The 19,495-nt window shown below is 35.4% G+C and overlaps 1 protein-coding gene across 1 annotated transcript in view; it reads right to left on the reverse strand.

Moving 5' to 3' along the window:
* LOC102437361 (disintegrin and metalloproteinase domain-containing protein 2) overlaps positions 1 to 19,495 on the reverse strand; it is an 82,516-nt gene that overhangs the window by 56,632 nt on the left and 6,389 nt on the right. Inside the window, exons 4-9 of the mRNA XM_023751830.1 lie at positions 17,144 to 17,222; positions 12,252 to 12,328; positions 11,684 to 11,852; positions 7,533 to 7,589; positions 1,915 to 1,986; positions 1,322 to 1,488 (exon numbers count right to left, since the gene is read on the reverse strand). Coding sequence (XP_023607598.1) covers positions 1,322 to 1,488; positions 1,915 to 1,986; positions 7,533 to 7,589; positions 11,684 to 11,852; positions 12,252 to 12,328; positions 17,144 to 17,222 — 621 coding nt within the window. The remainder of the gene's footprint in view (positions 1 to 1,321; positions 1,489 to 1,914; positions 1,987 to 7,532; positions 7,590 to 11,683; positions 11,853 to 12,251; positions 12,329 to 17,143; positions 17,223 to 19,495) is intronic.

Genomic DNA, 19,495 nt, shown 5'->3' on the forward strand with positions numbered 1-19,495 from the left:
TAACACAATCACATAAATTTGTAAAACTAAACACAATTAATATTGTATTTGGCAAATATAAATATATTTAAATATTTATATAATTTATTCATAGATAGTTCCATGTAACATTAAAGTAACAAAGCATAGGAAGTGACTGTGAATGCTTCTTTTGAAAACACTAAAATAGATTTTAAAACAAATATTATAAAGTCTATTATCAGATGGATTTTTTTTAACATGAAGATTCAGTTTTATGTAGTATTCACTAAAAATTAAAATATTCCTAAAAGATCAAAATAAGATAATTAAATAAAATTGCTTAAAATTAAGAAAATAAGGCGATGTAGTTGATAAATAAAAAGAGTTACCTTATAGAGTCATGCAAAGTTATGGCATACTTGAGGGGCAGAAAGTAACATAAAAGATTATGATTTTAAAATATATAGGGGCCCCGGCCAGTTTTTCTCAGTGGATAGAGCGTTGGCCCGCGGACTCAAGGGTCCCAGGTTCGATTCTGGTCAAGGGCATGTACCTTGGTTGTGGGCACATCCCCAGTAGCGGGTGTGCAGGAGGCGGCTGATTGATGTTTCTCTCTCTTCAATGTTTCTGACTATCTATCCCTCTCCCCTCCTCTTTGTAAAAAATCAATAAAATATATTTAAAAAATATATAGGATGCCCCCAAAAATGTATACACACACTTTGAATAATTATAAAGGCAGTGTTTATTAAAATACATTTAATTTAAAAAATGAGCTATCAACTATTTCTGTTTGTATACATTTTTGGGAGGGGCCCCTGTATGTATTATTTTATTTAATATAAATATATATATATAGATTCTGGACATTAATAAAAAACAATAAGCTTATTAAATAGAGAGTTTTATACTTTTTAAAAGGAAGCATAGTGTGAATATGATATATTAGAGATGTTTAAATACACAATTGTGCTTCCATTTCCTTGTTATTTATTATTTCATTTTATGGAAATAAAGCATAAAAAGAAGCCCAAGTTACTATATTCTTAGAATTCAGGTACATTTCTTCAGATAAATATTATTAGTATTTTATGTATAGTTAGGGACATTATACAATAAGGTAAAAAGGCAAGAAGGCATATGGTAACAAGTTTGAAGGAGTAAATTTTAAATACAAACAAATAAATACAGTGATATCAATAATTTTGTAAAACCCATGTTTTGAAAAATAATATTCAGATGATGTTGTTTATAAGAAAAATGGCACAAGATGTCTTTCTCTAAAGACCTTTGAACTGTCAGAAATTAGGTCAAATATGTTTTCTTTCTATAAGATTTAGTAATGCCAAGATATGCTTACACAAGTAAAAATGCCATATCATGTGGACGCAAAACAAGATAAGACCTTTTCCATTTTAAAAATTTGTGTAATAATTCATTAACATCTCCTGTTACTGGCATTTTATTTTCATCTATCCAAAGCTCCAGTGAAGACAGAATTATTGTAATATTAAATGAAGTAAAAATCTAAAATAGAACACATAAAGAAAATATATTCAAATATCATGGTCTAAATAGATTTGGAAATTAGGTGTGAAAATAAACACTATCCTGATGACAAATATTAAACAACTGAACTATAAATCTGTTTTGAATCTTATAATATAAAAAATACATACTACTAATGAAGTAAGTTGTAATTAATATTTGAAAAGCCTATCCTTAAGCAAGCCCTACCTCAAGTGCTATATTTAATTTAATCCTTACAATAACCTAATTAGGTATCTACAATAATTATTATTTCTATGAAATAGTTAGAAAGCAAACTTAAAATGGTTATATACTTTCCCCTATTCACACAAGATATGTATTCAGGCAGTGTCATAAAAGAAACTATGGGAATTTTTTAAGTATCACAAGCAAATGCAAAAGTTCTAAAAAGTAAACACTTACAGCATTAGTCAATCCAATTAATTGGAAAATTTTTTGAGTGACAGTAGCCGTATCAGAACCCATATGAGTATACTGAAAAAGATAATCATACATTTTAAATCTAAATACATATTGCTTAATATTTAATTATTGTTGTGTTGTTTAAATTTTAATATAGTGAGTTTGAAACGTTTTAACTAATAATTATTTGTTTTAAAATATAAATTATTATAGAAATAATATGATATTTATTTAAGTGTGAGAAATAGGATATATTAAAAAATAAAAAAAAAACCTTACAAACTCCCAAAAATAGAAGAAAGGGACACTTCCAAAGTCATTTTACAAGGCCAGTGTTACCCTGACACCAAAACCAGACAAGAACACTACAAAAAGAGAAGATTACAGGTCAACATCTCTGATGAACATAGATTCAAAAATCCTTAATAAAATGTTGGTACACTGAGATCAACAGCACATCCCAAGAAATTAGAAACACCAATCAGGAAGGATATATGCACCCCTATGTTCATAGCGGCACAATTCACCATAGCTAAGATTTGGAAGCTGAGTGGATTAAAAAACTGTGGTACATCTACACAATGGAATACTATGCTGCTGTAAAAAGAAGGAATTCTTGCCATTTGCAACAGGATGGATGGAACTAGAGAGCATTATGCTAAGCGAAATAAGCCAGTCAGAGAAAGATAAATATCACATGATCTCACTCATTTATGAAAAATAATGAACAACATAAATTGATAAACAGAAACAGACCCAGAGACGGAAGCATCTTTCAGACCGTCAAACCTCAGAGGGAAGGTAGGGAAGAGTGGGGGTAAGGGGGAGAGATCAACCAAAAGACTTGTATGCATGCATATAAGCCTAACCAATGGACACAGACACTAGGGGGGTGAGGGCATGAGTGGGGGTGTTGGGGGGCAATGGGGAGATAAGGACACATATGTAATACCTTAATCAATAAGATAAAATAAAATGAAATATAAAATAAAAATAAAATAAAAGGATCTTATACCAGGTACAAGTGGGATTTATTCCATGGTTGCAAAAATGGTTCAACATTCACAAACCAGTTAATGTGATAGAACACCAAATAAAGGGAAATGTCACATAATTATCTCAATTGATGCATTTTACAAAATTCAACATCTTTTCAAAATAAAAACTCAACAAAATATGTATAAAAGGAACATGCCTCAACATAATAAAAACCATATGTAACAGGCTCACGGCCAAGATCATAATCAATGGTGAAAAGTTGAAAACTTTCCCCATATAATCAGGAACAATACAAGAATACCCAGTCTCACCACCTTTATATAATATAGATTGAAATCTTAGCCAGAGAAAGTAGGAAGAAAAGTAAATAAAATACATCCAAATGGGAAAGGAAGAAGTAAAACTGTCACTATTTGCAGATACCATGTTATAGAAAGCCCCAAACTCATAAAAAAAACCTGTTAGAACTAGTGAACAAGGACAGTGACGTTGCAGAATAAAAAACAAATATACAAAACTATGTTTTATATACTAATAGAAACTATCAGAAAGGGAAATTAAGAAAATAATCCCATTTACAAATACATCAAAAAGAATAAAATACATAGGAATACATTTAAGCATAGAGGTGAAGGATTTATACACTGAAAACTATAAGAATTAAAAAAAACACAAATGAATACGAATATAGTTAATGCTCAAGAGTTAATATTGTTAAAATGTTTCTACTTCACAAAACAATCTACAGATTTGATGCAATCCCTATCAAAATTTCAATGTTAATTAAGAGTCATAGAACATTTAGGATTGGGTGAAGATGATTTGAGAGATTTATAAGTAAAAACTTCAAAGTGTTTGATGTTACTTATATGTAAATTTTTTTAAGAAATTGAAAATCCCAATATGATAAAATTGTATGCTCACTGACTAGAAAAATTAAAAAGAAATATAAAACCAATGGTTAGCAGGTATGAGGAAAATAGCACTTTTAGTTTTAACTTAGAGAGGTAAAAAGTTATAACCTTTTCATAAATCTATAAACAGAATAGAAAGTCTACAAAGGTGTGTCACTTTATTAAACACTAAACTTGGATATCTAATAATATACTCTGCTTTCCTTGATGTTACTATGGATGAATTTACATGGTTATGTGTCAATTACATATCAATTAGAGGCCCGATGCACAAAATTTGTGCAAGGGCCGTGGCCCCGGCCCCCGTCTGCCGCTGCTGTGCCCAGAAGTAGGGGGATCGGGGGAGCGAGGCCTCTGCTACCTCTGCCACAGTCTGGCCTGCTGCGGCTTTGTCTGGAAGGAAGGACGTCAGGTCTAATTAGCATATTACACTTTTATTATTATAGATAAATCTGAAGAAAGTAGAAAAAATATAAAATTATAAAAATAACTAAATGGACACTCAAGTTGAAAAATACAATAGCTAAAATAAAAACTTCATAAAAGGGGTGTTCACCAGCAGAAAAAAGAATAATTGAACATGATGGTATATCAACAGAAATTATCCAACATAAAAAAAAAAGAAAAAACAAAAAAGTAAACTGAACAGAATCATGGACATTAATTTGACATCATTACGTAAGCCAGAATTTATATAATAGGAGCCTTAGAAGGGCACAGAGATTGAAAAAGGCAAAAAACAAAAGAAAGTGGACTAGCTAGTTTGGCTCAGTGGATAGAGTCTTGGCCTGTGGACTGAAGGGGTCCTGGATTCTATTCTAATCAAGGGCACATACCTCAGTTGGGCTGCAAGCTGCTCCAGGCCCCTGACCGGGTTGGGTGCAGGAGGCAACCAATTGATGTGTTTTTCTCACAACAATGTTTCTCTCTGTCTTTCCCTCTCTCTTCCTCTCTCTCTAAAAATCAATGGAAAAATATCCTCAGTGAAGATTAAAAATAATAATAATTTTTAAAAAGAGCAAGCAGTTGCTTTAAAAAACAAAACAAAACAAAAACCTTTAGTAAAAAATGGCCAAAACCTCCACAAATTTAATGACAATCATTAATCTACACATTATATAGGTTCAATAAACCAAATAAGATAAAATCAGACATTCACACAGACACATCATAGTTAACTAACTGGACAAAGGTCTTAAAAAAAAATCTTTAAAGTGAGAAGAAAAAATAATGTATCTCACAAAGAAGAAAAATAATGCATAACAAGATTAAGAGATGACTTCTCATCAGAATCAATGGAGAACAGGTAGAGTTACAAATTTTAAGTACCAAAAGAAAACATTCTCAATCAAAAATTCTATATCCAGCAAAATTCTTCTTCTAAAGTAAAGGCAACAGAAAGGCATTCCCAAATTAAAAACAAAAAAAAAATCATTAATAACAGAGCTGCATTACTAGAAATAAGAAATAATAATTTAAAAATCCCTTGAGGTTGAAAAGAGATGACAGAAGACTATAACACTTATATACACAAAGACAGTCAAGAGCTCTGGTAATGAAAATTGCAAAGGTAAGTATAAAATACTATCTTTTTTCCTCTTAATAAAAAAACTTGCAAAAAACAATAATTTAAATTTTGACATTATTGTGAAGACATCTCGTTTAGACAGAATGATGTAGACTGTTGTCTTCCAGTTTCTCCCAGCTGAGCAAAGCTATGAAAAACGATAAACCCTGAAATAATATACCCCCCCCCAAAAAAAAAAAGATTATAGGAGGTTTCTAAAGAGTGGAAATCAAAGGTAGCTGTACAGGTATGCTAGGATCAGAGGAATAACATAGCTGCACCACATCCACTGGCAAAAAGTAGCCCAGGTAGGGATGAAGTGAGAACCCCACTAACATTCTGGTGCCTAGAATCTGTGCCCTATAGCATGGAGTCTTCTCATGGCCCAACTTGAAACAACAGGTTGCCTGGACCTAGAAAGAGCCATTGCCCCTGCTGGCAGTATCAGAGTAGCTCTGATAATATAAAACAGCTCTACTCCCTGATGTCCAATGTCTCCTACTCCCACATAGAAACACTAGGCAGAATAACCCTAAAAAGGAACTTCATCTCCCACAAACAGCATTGAGAATGTAAACAGGAATCCCACTGGCACTGAGTAGGCCAGGAAAACACTTTCTACTATGCAGGCCCATCATCTACAATCCCCTACGCTGAGGCAGCAGGAGGACGAGGAAGGCTACTATTCCTGCAGGCAACACAGGCAGGTAGCCATGGCGTCTACAAAAGCACCAAGTGAACCAAGACAAAAAGAACATCATGAAGGCTCTGAAAGCTTTTGCCATTAAATACCACCACACGACTAGGTCAATACTTATGTGCTAATAAAATTAAAAAGAAAAAATTAAGTAGAATTCAGAATATCATAACATACTCGTCAAAATGTCCAGAAAGCAGTTGAAAATCACTTGTAGCGAAAAGGAGTAAGAACTACTTGTGAAAGTGTCAGGAAGATGACAGACTGTGCCTGAGGCAAGAGATTATAGGCGAAGATATACAGCAGGCCATGAAAGGCCCTGAGGAGAAGCTTGGGTGTTTATGACTCTTTGGAAAACTGAGATATTCAAAAGCAGCTGTGTATATGGTGAAATAAGAAAGCTCCTCAAGACATATGCTCAGTAAAGACCTGAGAACGTCCTAAACTTCCACCTCCGCTGACCCCTAACTTGAGAGCAAGCTTAAGGAATCATTAAAGGACTGCCCTGGAGCAAAACCAACCTGCAAAATCTGAAAGAGGTGTTTGTTTTTTTCAAATGCTGAATTTTCAACCCAAATCACAAGATTCCTCAGTCAGGTGTTATACTGAAAGTATCATAGACGAGGGGCTTAAACAGCAAATGAATCTCTCTGTTCTGGAAGCTGTGAGTCTAAGACAGAGGCTCCAGCAGATTTGGTATCTTGTAAAAATCCTCTTCCTGGTTCATAAATGACCATCTTGCCTTCTTGGCAGAAAGGTGAAGGAACTTTCTGGAATCTCTTTTATAAGGGCCAAATCTCTTTGATAAGGGCTCCACCTCCATGACTTAAATCACTCTCAAAGGCCCCACCCTCCAAAAATCATCACATTGTATTAGGTTTTGATATGCATTTCAGAGAAACACATGCATTGTTTATATCATGAGGCAAAGAAAGAAAGAAACAAATAAACCAAAAAGCATGACCCAAAGGAAAAGATAAATTGGGAGAAACAATCCTTGAGGAAATGCAGACATACCAAAATCTTTACAACAATTGTCAGAAGTATGCTCAAAGAGCTAAAGAAAAACACAGACTAAGGGAAATCTGGAAAATTACATACAAACAAAATTACCTCTAAACAAAAAAATATAGAAATTATAAAAAGAAACCAAATAAACTCTGGAGTTATAAAATGCAATCATTGAGGTGAAAATTCACTGGAAAGATTCAACAACAGACTTGAAGAGGCAGGGCAAAGAATCAACAAACTTGAGGAGAGGATAATTGAAATTATAGAGTTTAAGGACCATAAAGAAAAAAAAGAGGGACTTCTGAAATATCATTAAGTAGAAATAATATATAAATTATAGGAGTCCCAGAAAAAGAAGAGAGATTATTTGAAGAAACAAATAATTACTAATATAAATTGACATAAGCCAAATAAATCAGAATATACTTACCAAATTTTTTTCAACTACAACATGCATTTCTATATAACTAGAGAAATCTGTAGGTGACTGAAAAAAATCGACATGAAAGTTAAAGAATTACTTAAATATATTAGTGTTTATCACTACATCATCAATTCATTGTTGAAAAATCCAAATTTATATATATTTAAATATTATATATATATATATATATATATATATATATATATATATATATAATCTCCAAAGCTAGGTATCAAATAATCATTTTCATAATATTTCCTTGTCACCTCTTTCAAAGCTGATCCACCATTTAATTTACTCAGAAAGTAACTTTCCTTTACTATCCATTTCTCTATATTCTCATTGGTTTTGAGCTATCTATATTATTTGCTTTCCTGAAAAAACACACAAAAAAACCCTTCCATTGACTCCCATTACAAAAGGTGTGATTTTTTTTTAAACTCTAGTTTTATTTATTTTTTTTAATATATTTTATTGATTTTTTACAGAGAGGAAGGGAGAGAGATAGAGAGTTAGAAACATCGATGAGAGAGATCCACCATTTAATTTACTCAGAAAGTAACTTTCCTTTACTATCCATTTCTCTATATTCTCATTGGTTTTGAGCTATCTATATTATTTGCTTTCCTGAAAAAACACACACAAAAAAAAACCCTTCCATTGACTCCCATTATAAAAGGTGTGATTTTTTTATTAGCTTACATGATGCTATTATCCATTACTATGTGGTATGGTTTTATCTATGATGCTGAAAGTGTAAGGAGCATTTCTGTGTTTAGAGGGATGATATTTTAAATCACTGCAGAAAAAGGTGAGCAATAGCTATTCAAAATGAGCAACTCTCAAACTGCACCATAGATACCTCAAGATGAGTTTCTGGTTATGATGTCATCCACGTAGATCATAGTGGTTAAGTTAGGCAAAAATGTAAAGCCCGATGGGATTTGAATTCTGCCTTATTATTTATATGACAGACTTTGCCAAAATATGGGTATAAAGAAATAATTATCTTCATGATTATTGTTACATGAAGATTATTGTTACGTTACCTAGGAGGAATGCACTAGGGAAAACTTGTAAGACAACTTTGTGAACTCTTTAAGATTATAGTGTCAACAATTCAAAATATCTTGTTACTAGAATAGCATAACTACAAACACTGGACAGATCTCTAGAAGCAGAAAAGGAGGATAAAATTTCAGAAATTGAGGACACTTTTCTTATATTTATTTTAATGTCTACAGATTTTCCATTTCACATTAAAGTTTAAAACCATCCCATATTAGTAAAACTATTTTCTTTAGCATATTAAATTGAGCATTGGAGAATAAGAACGATGGGATTTAGTAGAGATCAGAAAAATGATGATAATAGTAATTTAAAGAAAAGGGAAAAGTTGAGAAAGATCAGTAATACAAAATTAGGGCTGATTGAGCACTCATTTTTGCCCACTATTTCTTGGCCTAACCTTGGAGATTTCAGGGTTTTGTTTTTAAAAATGCAGATGAAATCCCCTTATGGTCTAACCAGTTTTTTATAATTTCCATTAAAAATTAAGCACCAAATATTTCATGATAGTTTGCTTATGGGACTCAATCCTCTCATTAAAGTCCCTAAAAAAGGAAATAACACCACTTTACTGGAGGATAAACATAAACACAAATTAATTGAGATAAACAATGTATTAATGGATTGAAGGATCCAAACCATTTCATTGTTTTAACCAACATGTGTTAGTTGTCTAACATTCCCTGAAGTAATCTTTGTTCATTTTCTCTTTGAGATTGGGATTTATTATACTTAATTAATAATATATTCATTCATTTAATGAACAATAAACCTAAAGGGTAAAGATACAGTCTATTTTAGCCAAATACATTTAAGACAAGGGTACATAAAAGAATGCCAGGAAATGTGTCTGTGGAAGGGTGAGCAGGTCCAAACAACTCAAAAGCCATTTTATAGAGTAAGAGAATGTGGTTATATAAGGGAACAAAATTGCTTAGCTAAGTATTATGCAAAGACTAGAGGCCTGGTACATGAATTCATGCACAGGTGGGGTCCCTCGGCCAGGCCAGTGATCGGCCCTTGCTCAGTCCCAATTGGGGAGATTGGGGCAGTCAATGGGGGGGAGGGCCCGCAGGAGGTTGGCTGGCCAGCGGGGGGTGTGGGGCAGAGGGACTGTGGGAGGTTGGCCTGCCAAAGGGAGGTTGGATGTGGGAGCGCACTGTCCACAAGGGGGCAGCTTCTGCATTGAGCGTCTGTCCCTTAGTGGTCAGTGCACATCATAGTGACTGGTCGACTGGTTGTTCGGTCGGCTTAGGCTTTTATATAGAGAGATGGTAATGGGCTGAATCCTTTCCTCCTAAGATTGGGGCAAGACAGAAATATCTCTTCTCACCTATTTAACATTATACTGGAGGTGCTAACCAGAACAATTAGGCTATTTAAAAAAATGAAAGTTATCCTAATTAAAAAGGGAGAACATAAACTATCTTTATTCAAGTTGACATGACTTTATAAATAGAAAATCAAAGTCCAATTAAAAAACTAATAAACAATTTCAACAAATTTGTAGAATACAAAATCAGTACACAAAATAAATAATTTCCTAACACTGATAATGAGAAATACAAATTTGAAATAAAAATTAAATGTGTAATAGCATTCAAATAATAAAAGTTTTAAAAATAAATTTAACAAAATAAGTTTACTTGAAGACTGAACAATGCAAAACAACACAGAAAATATTAAAGAAAATCTTAAAAAAAGCTATTCAATGTTAATAGATAGAAATAATTAATATTGTTCAATGGCAATATTTCTCAGATGAATCTACAGAATCAATAAAATCCCAGGTAGCATTTTGAGGAAATTGAAATAAATTTGAAAATTCATTTGGAATTGCATAGTAACAAGAATAGCTAGAACAATATCTAAAAAGAAGAATGCACACTTACTGATTCCAAAAATTGATTCAAAGCTATAATAGTAAAAAAGTTGTGGTTCTGGCATAAGAATAAGCATAAAGATCAATGGAATATAATTGCAATTGTGGAAATAGTCCCTAACATTTATGGTAAACTGATCTTTGAAAAAAGCTAGCCATGAAAATTCAATGGAACAAAAATAGTCTTTTTAACAAATGGTGTTGGGAAAAATAGATATCCATATGAAGAATAATGAATTTAGAATCTCACTCCCTACAAAAATTCAATTGAGTCATATGTCAAAATGTAAGAGATTAGACACTAAAATTTATGAAAGAAATATACAAATAAATTTTGTAGCCCTTGTGGGATGGTTAACTGTCACTTGAACTTGCCACATGCATACATATATGCACACATACCTACACACACACACACACACACACACACACACACATACACACATATGTTGGTTCTGGAAAATTATCAACCTTAAAAAAACAAAAAAACCTTACCTACTATAGCTGCATATCAGGGAGGGTTGAAAATCAAACTCAGAATCTCATTCTATGAGTAGATTAGTTACAGCACAAATTGAATTTCCAACATCACATGGTGTCTACTGTGAAAGTGAAGGTATTAATTGGGAAAAAATGAGATCCTGAAAATTTGAATGGGGACATATGGGAAGACTCTGATGAATCTGAGGTTTCTGAACTCCTAAATTCCAGAGTCTTCTTTGCCAGTAGAAGCAGCTTTTCTGTCCTTGCATAAGGAAATTAACCCTGCATCTTAAGGAAAATGTGATGGCTGCCCCTGAGGCAGCTGTCTTAGAAGAAGACCCTAGTGATTCTCCTCAGCAAATATCTTCAATATTTATGTAAATGTCATTTGTATTTGTCATATCAAAATTTTGACATAATGGATATGGAAAAAGGAGTGTACCTGCAGACAATGAAGGTATAGATCATAGGGTGGAAAAGCAGTGTCAATAACAGTTAAAAATAACAGCTTGTAGTTCTGGAAATTTGAATGACTAGTTTTCAGACTTACAATATAAGTCACAAGGTTTCTGGCACATCTAGCACATTTATCTATTATCTATCTATCTATCTATCTATCTATCTATCTATCTATCATATTAACTAATATAAATAATTTATCAGAAAGATATTGTTTTTATTGATGAATAGTAATAGCCATACAGTTACTCAAATAATCACCTACCTGTACACTTTGTATTTTAAAGGGCAAGTCCCTTGGATCAATATCCTCCTCAGTATATAAAGAAGCACCTGTATTCTTATTATTTACTTGGTAAATCACATGTTCAAAACCAACTGAAGGTTCCAAGGGCTCAATTCCATAACTTATATTTTCAAACTGTAGCAAGCCCCTATGAATTTCAAAACACATTTTTAAAAAAGTACATAAAATGCCATTTAGTCAAGTTTTAGTTGAATAGAATGTAGATAATTTTCAGTATTAGTCTTAAGTGGTAAAGTGGAAAAAAAATTCCTAAGTATCCACAAACTTACTGAGTGGCACTGAATAGTAATGCAATTGGTATTAGCGTAGCTATTGACATTTCATGGTCTCCAATTCTATCAAAAATCTTAATTCAGAATAAAGGTAGGAGGGATTACAAGAATTTTTATATTATGCTTTTCCTAAAACAGTTTTCCACAATAAGGCATGGCTCACGTTAGAACCCCTGAATATAATTTAAAATTTTTTTTAAAGTTATTTCTGAAATAATACTCCATTTTCTCATTATAAAATTATATATCCCAACCTGAGTCCAGTACATGTGCTAAGGATCACCATAGAATTTGGATACCCTTCAATATACCCTTGGTAGTAGCAAAAATTCTGAAAAACAAAAGATAAAATACATATATCTCTATTAGAATAACTCATGTTAAAGGTACTATTTTCAAATATTTAAACCAAATGTTAATTTGTGCATATGTGTCAAATGCTTATTGTTTCTAAAATATATTTAAAGGATTATTAGATGAACATTTGGCTCAATTATCCAAATATGTTCACACAGGTTCAAAAAGTTAGTACATTTTCATATGTTTTCCTATTATAAATTAAATATGACATTCTTGGTCATTAGGAACAAGGTAATAATCTTTCAAAACTTATTTTTTCATATTCTATTGACTTAATTTTGCAAAACCAAATAAAATGAATCCAAGAGAAAAATTATTTGAGTGTAAAAGCAGAGTAGCTTGCATTGGGTCAACTCCCTCACCAATTACAAATATAAATTCTGGAAAAATAATTTTAAAATCCAGCTACAAAGGCTGGCAGAAAAAAAGTGAGAGAAGGGAATCAACATTAGAAAGAAAAACATGGTATTTAGTTTGCATTTATATCACCTGAGGGCACCCCCAAGGCAAGGCCACACAAGGTAGCTGAAGTTCCAACAAAGAACCCAATCTTACTGACCATGGTTTCAAGTTCCTAGAAGTTGAGGTGCATATCCAGGAAAGGAAGGAGGCACAGAGTGAGGCCCCAAAATGTATGTTATTGATTCAGGTGTAAGTTCTTCATTTACATTTGAACTGAGAATATGTGAAAGAGATCTCGAGTCGCTTAGCAGAAACTAAGGCCAGAAAAGCCAGAACTGAGAAGACATTTTGGCTATTTCTGAACACAGGAGGGTAGTTTTGAAAGTGGCACCAGGAAAGCTCATTGTCTGGTGGAATAAGAAAGCTCTTTAGACACAAGAATCACAAACTCAAGAATGTATCATTGGATATGGCCAGTATGATCCTATATAATAAAAGCCTAATATGCAAATTGACCAAATTGTAGATGGACCGGCAGAATGATCAGTCACTATGAAGTGCACTGACCACGTAGGGGCAGATGCTCAAGGCAGAAGCTGCCCCCAGCCCACAGGCCCCAGGCCAGCCAAGGTGGGTGCCAGTGGGGGGCTCCCCAGCCACCCCACCAGTCGCCCTGCAGATTGCCCTGATGGCTGGCCAGGCCTAGGGACCTTACCTGTGCACGTGTTTCATGCACTGGGCCTCTAGTTTTAAAATATTAGATGTGCCCGGCTGGCATAGCTTGGTGGTTGAGAATCAACCTATGAACCAGGAGGTCATGGTTCGATTTCAGGTCCAGGCATATGCCCAGCTTGGGGCATGCAGGAGGCAGCTGATCAATGGTTCTCTCTCATCATTGATGTTTCTGTCTCTCTCTTCCCCTCCCTTCCTCTCTGAAATCAAATTTAAAAGAAGTAAATAAAATATTAGATGTGTGAATGTGGCTCATAGTCCAGAGAAAAATCAGAAAAAGAGCTAACCCTAAAATAACCCATGATTTTGGAATTAGTAAGAAAAAAAGCAAAAAAAAAAAAAAAAAAAACAACAAAAGAGGCAGCAGAAGGTAGTAGCTGCTATCTTCTGTTACTTAATAGTCACATGGTCCAGACCTCTGGCAGGCAAAAGATAATATTCAAGTTATGAGTTGGGTTTTTAGAGGCATAAACTCCCCATCTTCAAACTAGCTAATTCAATATTAAACTACTTTTTTACTTTCTAAACTGCAAATTCCTGCTCAGTATGCCTTTGGACCAGTGCACACAGGCTGTCAGACTCAAGAGAAAACATTAGGAATCCAGTAATAACAGTATCAGCGAGAACACAAGTGACGGTGGCTGATTCCCTTGCTATGGCAAGTTCTGAATAAATAGTTTTTGCTTATTCTCATTTTTTTGGTTTTTGTTCATTTCCACAAGATATAAACAACTCCACACATCAAAATAAACGGATGGAAACAAAAAATAAAGAGAAAATTTGAAATAAATCAAAGAAAAGTAGCACATAACATTCCCAGGAATAATAATGCAAACAATAATATATTTCACTATATATTTCTTTATATATATATATAGATGATATAGAGATAGAGATAGAGATAGAGATAGAGATAGAGATAGAGATAGAGATAGAGGTAGAGGTAGAGGTAGAGGTAGAGGTAGAGATAGAGATATATAGATATATAGATATATAGATATATAGATATATAGATATATAGATATATAGATATATAGATATATAGATATATAGATATAGATGTATAGATGTAGATGTGTAGATTTAAATGTATAGATCAGGGGTCCTCAAACTTTTTAACAGGGGGCCAGTTCACTGTCCCTCAGACCATTGGAGGGCCGGACTATCTATACTAATAAAAGCCTTGGGGGCAATCAGGCCAGCAGGGGAGGGCAGTTGGGGGCTATCAGGCTGTCAGGGGAGAAGATAGGCATCAATCAGGCTAGCGGGGAGCAGTTAGGGGGCAATCAGGCTGTCAGGCAGAAGTGGTTAGGGGCAATCAAGCAGGCAGGCAGGCGGGTGAGTGGTTAGAGGCCAGCAGTCCCGGATTATGAGAGGGATGTCTGACTTCCCGTTCAGGGATCGGGCTTAAACCAGCAGTCAGACATCCCCCGATGGGGTCCCAAATTGGAGAGGGTGCAGGCCAGGTTGAGGGACACACCTGCCCCTGTGCACAAATTTTGTGCACTGGGCCGCTAGTAGTTTAAAAAAAAACTATGAACAAATTCCTTTGCACACTGCACATATCTTATTTTGAAGTAAAAAAACAAAACGTAGTTTGAGGACCCCTGGTATAGATATAGGTATATATAAGTAGAGAGCCAGATTAAAATGCTTAAATAGAATGAAAGCTCTGGTTCCTAAAATTATGTATTAAGATAAATTATTCTTTAAAAATGAAGATGTGGAGAATTGACTTCTAGTATGACAACATGAAGAGCTCCACAAATCTGCTCCCTAGCAAACTAAATAAAAATTATAAACAACCATATAAATCCTCTGGAAATGGTCAAAAGGACAAACTGTCCTAAGAGAAAATGAATAAATAGCTCTTCAATGAAACTTATGAAAATTCAGGAAGAAAAATGGAAGCCTGTGTTAATTTGAGCCAAAACAGACCCTTTTTCCCCACCTCCAAGCTCAGTGAGATGTAGCAGGCTGCTGTGAGGATAACATGACATCCTCTTTTACTGTTAACTGTTTATTTGTTTGTTTGCTTTTTTAGTAAGTAGAAAGAGTACACTCTAAAATAATAATAAAGTGTATAGCAAGTAAGTACATAAACCAGTAATATAGTCGTTTATGATCATTATCAATTATTATATACTGTGCATCATTGTATGTTCTATACTTTTATATGACTAATTTTTTTACACAATAGGTTTGTTTACATCAGCATCACCATAAGCACATGAGTAATGCATTGTCCTACAACATTATGATGGCTATGGTGTCACTAGGTGTTAGGAATTTCTCAGCTCCATTATAAGCTTATGGGACCACCAGTGTATAGGTAGTCCATTTTTGACAGAAACATCGTTACATGGCACATGATTATACTGGTTACATTTGAGGCCAGTATTCAACAACTTACTACATTCAGGACATTAATAAAGCATTCTTTGCTTTGCCTTTTTAATTATACATTTATCTTTCATAGTTACCTCCTGGGAGGTAGGAAGTAGAGTTAGATATTAGGTATAGCAAACGTATGTGAAATTCAGGCCTGGAATATTGTGGTTGTATATCTCTTTGTCTCTCTGATACTAACTCTTTTCTCTCTTACACACACACACACACACACACACACACACACACATGCCACAAGCGTGTGCATGCACACACACACACACGTGTGTGTATATATTTGACTATGTATTATTATATATCTGTATAGATTATTCCATATATAACTCACATATATTTACCTAGTCTGTTCAGTGAAATTTAAAGCAATTATTCACCCTCTCTATTATTTTTTTTTGGTTAAAATTTTCATGTCTATCAAAATGCTTTAATTTCAGAGTATTAGTAGATTCTCCACATAGAAACCAGTAATGCAAATGGAAAAAAAAAAACACAACAGGAATTGGTAGGACAGGGCAGAGGTAAAAAGAAAAATGGCATTTCAGGCATGGGTAATACATGCAATTCTATGAACACTTCTCTATTATTCTTTCAATAAACTATTGACATGCCCAGCCAGCATGGCTCAGTGGTTGAGTATTGAACTGGTCAGGGTACATGCCTGGGTTGCAGACTGGATCCCCAGTGTGGGGCATGCAGGAGGCAGCAGATCAATGATTCTCTCTCATCATTGATGTTTCCATCTCTCTCTTCTTCTCCCTTCCTCTCTGAAATCAATAAAAATATATTTAAAGAACTACAGACTTTATAAAATGAAGCTCCAAGTGTTCCAAATATATGAAAATTTAATGTATTCCTAAATGTGCTTTCAATTCCATATGTATTCACTAGGTCCCTGAAAATACTTCAGAAAAGTATTTAAATTCTCCTTTTCTTCCCTGATTTAGCTTTCCTAACATAAGTCATGCTTTTTCATTTGAAATGTGTTACAACATAGTCAACCCATTGTCCACATAAGCACATACAGTATATGTACATCATCATTAAATAATAGCTTAAAAACATCGGAATCATTTTTGGTTTGGGTAATCATCTGTTTAATAAGGCTTAGTTAATACATACATAAAAAAGAAATGGTTAAATTCATGCCAAAAAGAAATGGTTAAATTCAGCAACAAGTGGACCCTAAGTAAGGTGATCACAGAAACTCACCTAATAAAGGTAAAACAGACACTAAAATTCATACCTGAATCTGTTGTTCAAAGGGCTTCATATATCCTGTGCCATTATAACCATAAACTCTAAAACTAGGAGGCAAGAAAGCTCTGCAAAATAGAGAGAGTGTTTAGTGAAAAATTTGTTCCCTAAGCTTTTATTTTTAAAATATATTTATTTTGTTACTAGAGGCCCGGTGCACAAATTCATGCATGGGTGGGGTCTCTAGGCCTGGCTGGTGATCAGGGCCAATCAGGGCCAGGCCAAACAGGGCTGGCCATCTGGGCCTGCAGGCTGGGGGGAGGGACAAGGGGAGGGAATGCAGGAGGTTGGTCGCTGGCCCCAAAGAGGAGCCAAACCTCGGCGACCCCTGGGAAAGGGGCTGCATCCACCACCACCCACCCCCAGCTGCCCGTCCCAGCCTTAGGCCCAAAGGCTCTGGCAGGGTCGGGAGAGGAGGCGATAGTCACTGGGCTGAGTGCAGAAGGAAAAGACGCTGGATGCTGATGCTGCTGTTGGCACCCCACCACCGCGCAGTTCCCTGCCTACCCCTCCTCCTTCCCTCACTGCTGTGCCACCATGGTGGCCAGGCAGTGGTTCGATCAGGGCCTGGCAGCCAGGGGGAGGGATGGGGGAGGGACTGTGGGAGGTTGGCCAGCTGGAGGGAGGGACCATGGGTGGTTAGCTGGCCGCAAGAGGTTGACTGTGGGAATGCACTGACCACCAGGGGGCAGCTCCTGGGTTCAGCGTCTGCCCCCTGATGGTCAGTGCGCATCATAGCGACTGGTCTATCGGTCATTCTAGTTGTTCTGGTCATTCGCTTAGGCTTTTTATTTTATCTATCTATCTATCTATCTATCTATCTATCTATCTATCTATCTATCTATCTATCTATCATCTATCTATCTATCTATTATAAACTAGAGGCCCAGTGCACGAAATTCATGCATGGGGGTAGGAGGGGTGTCCCTCAGCCTGTCCTGCACCCTCTCCAATCTGGGTTCCCTCGAACATCCCTCTCACAATCCGGGACTGCTGGCTCCTAGCCGCTCGCCTGCCTGCCTGTCTGATTGCCCCTAACCACTTCTGCCTGCCAGCCTGATTGCCCCCTAACCACTCCCCTGCTGGCCTTATTGAGGCCTAACTGCTACCCTGGCGACCTGATCACCCCCAACTGCCCTCCCCTGCAGGCCTGGTCACCCCCAACTGCCTTCCCCTGCCAGCCAGGTCACCCCTAACTGCCCTTCCCTGCAGGACTGGTCACCCCCAACTGCCCTCCCCTGCAGGCCTGATCACCCACAACTGCCCTCCGCTGCCAGTCATCTTGTGGAGGCCATCCTGTGATGATGTCACACAAGGGCGTGGCACCACCTAGGCTTTTATTATATAGGATAGGTAGGTTAATGAGAAAGAGAGAGAGAGAGAGAGAGAGAGAGATTCTCTGATTTTGTTTTCATTTTACTCAAAGATCCTATTTGCCAATCCTACTCTCACACACTTTACACTTTACTGTCAAACTGTCCTTCTAGCATTTTTGTTTTTGTTTTTAATACAACAGGCAAGCTTTTGCCTCAGGGTATTTATACAAGTATTCCCTGGGATGTTCTTCAGCATGGTTCATTGTCTTATTTACTTCAAGTCTTTCCTTATACATCTTCTCAGGGAGTCTTATATTAATACGTTTATTTAAAAAAAAATCCAAGTTTCCCAATTATCAAGCATTAGATTTCCAAAAGATATTTTTATCTTTTTCTATAGTTTTGCTTAAACATTTTAAGACTCTTCTTAATCTGCTTATTTATTATGTCATTATTAGAATCAACTACTAACCATATGAACTCAGAGATTCATATCCATTTTGTTTACTAATGCATCTCAAGCACTTAGAAGAATATCTGGAAAGTAGAAATGGTCAATAAAAACTGAACGAATATGACATCAATTTAACAGATTAGAAGGACATCCCACATTAAAATATATTACTTATAAATGATAAGAATATGTTTAAAAGGCTCTATAAAGAGAAAGATAGGTGTAGGTATCCCATTTTCATTTTCCCACACACGTAGAACATAAAGATTGTGACTGCTGTGGCAGTCTGGATTCGTTAAAAGAACAGGTCCCAGAACCCAGCCACTGACAAGCAGAGCAAACATTTTTGTCTTCTTGTATAACAAAAGAAACTGACCCATGGTGAGGTGGGACTCCAGGGAAAATAACAATTCTGAGTTGAAAACTGTAAAGAAATTTAGCAGGTGATATGCAGGCACTGTTTTGTGGCAGAAAAAGAAAGAGTACATATATCCATGTTAGTCCCAAGGAGGAAGCCACTATTTGGAAGCCTGGAAACAAGCAGGACTTTGGGAGTCATGCAGGTATGGGA

This window comes from Myotis lucifugus, unplaced genomic scaffold (assembly GCF_000147115.1).
Source record: "Myotis lucifugus unplaced genomic scaffold, Myoluc2.0 scaffold_26, whole genome shotgun sequence".
Classification (NCBI taxonomy): Eukaryota; Metazoa; Chordata; class Mammalia; order Chiroptera; family Vespertilionidae; genus Myotis; species Myotis lucifugus.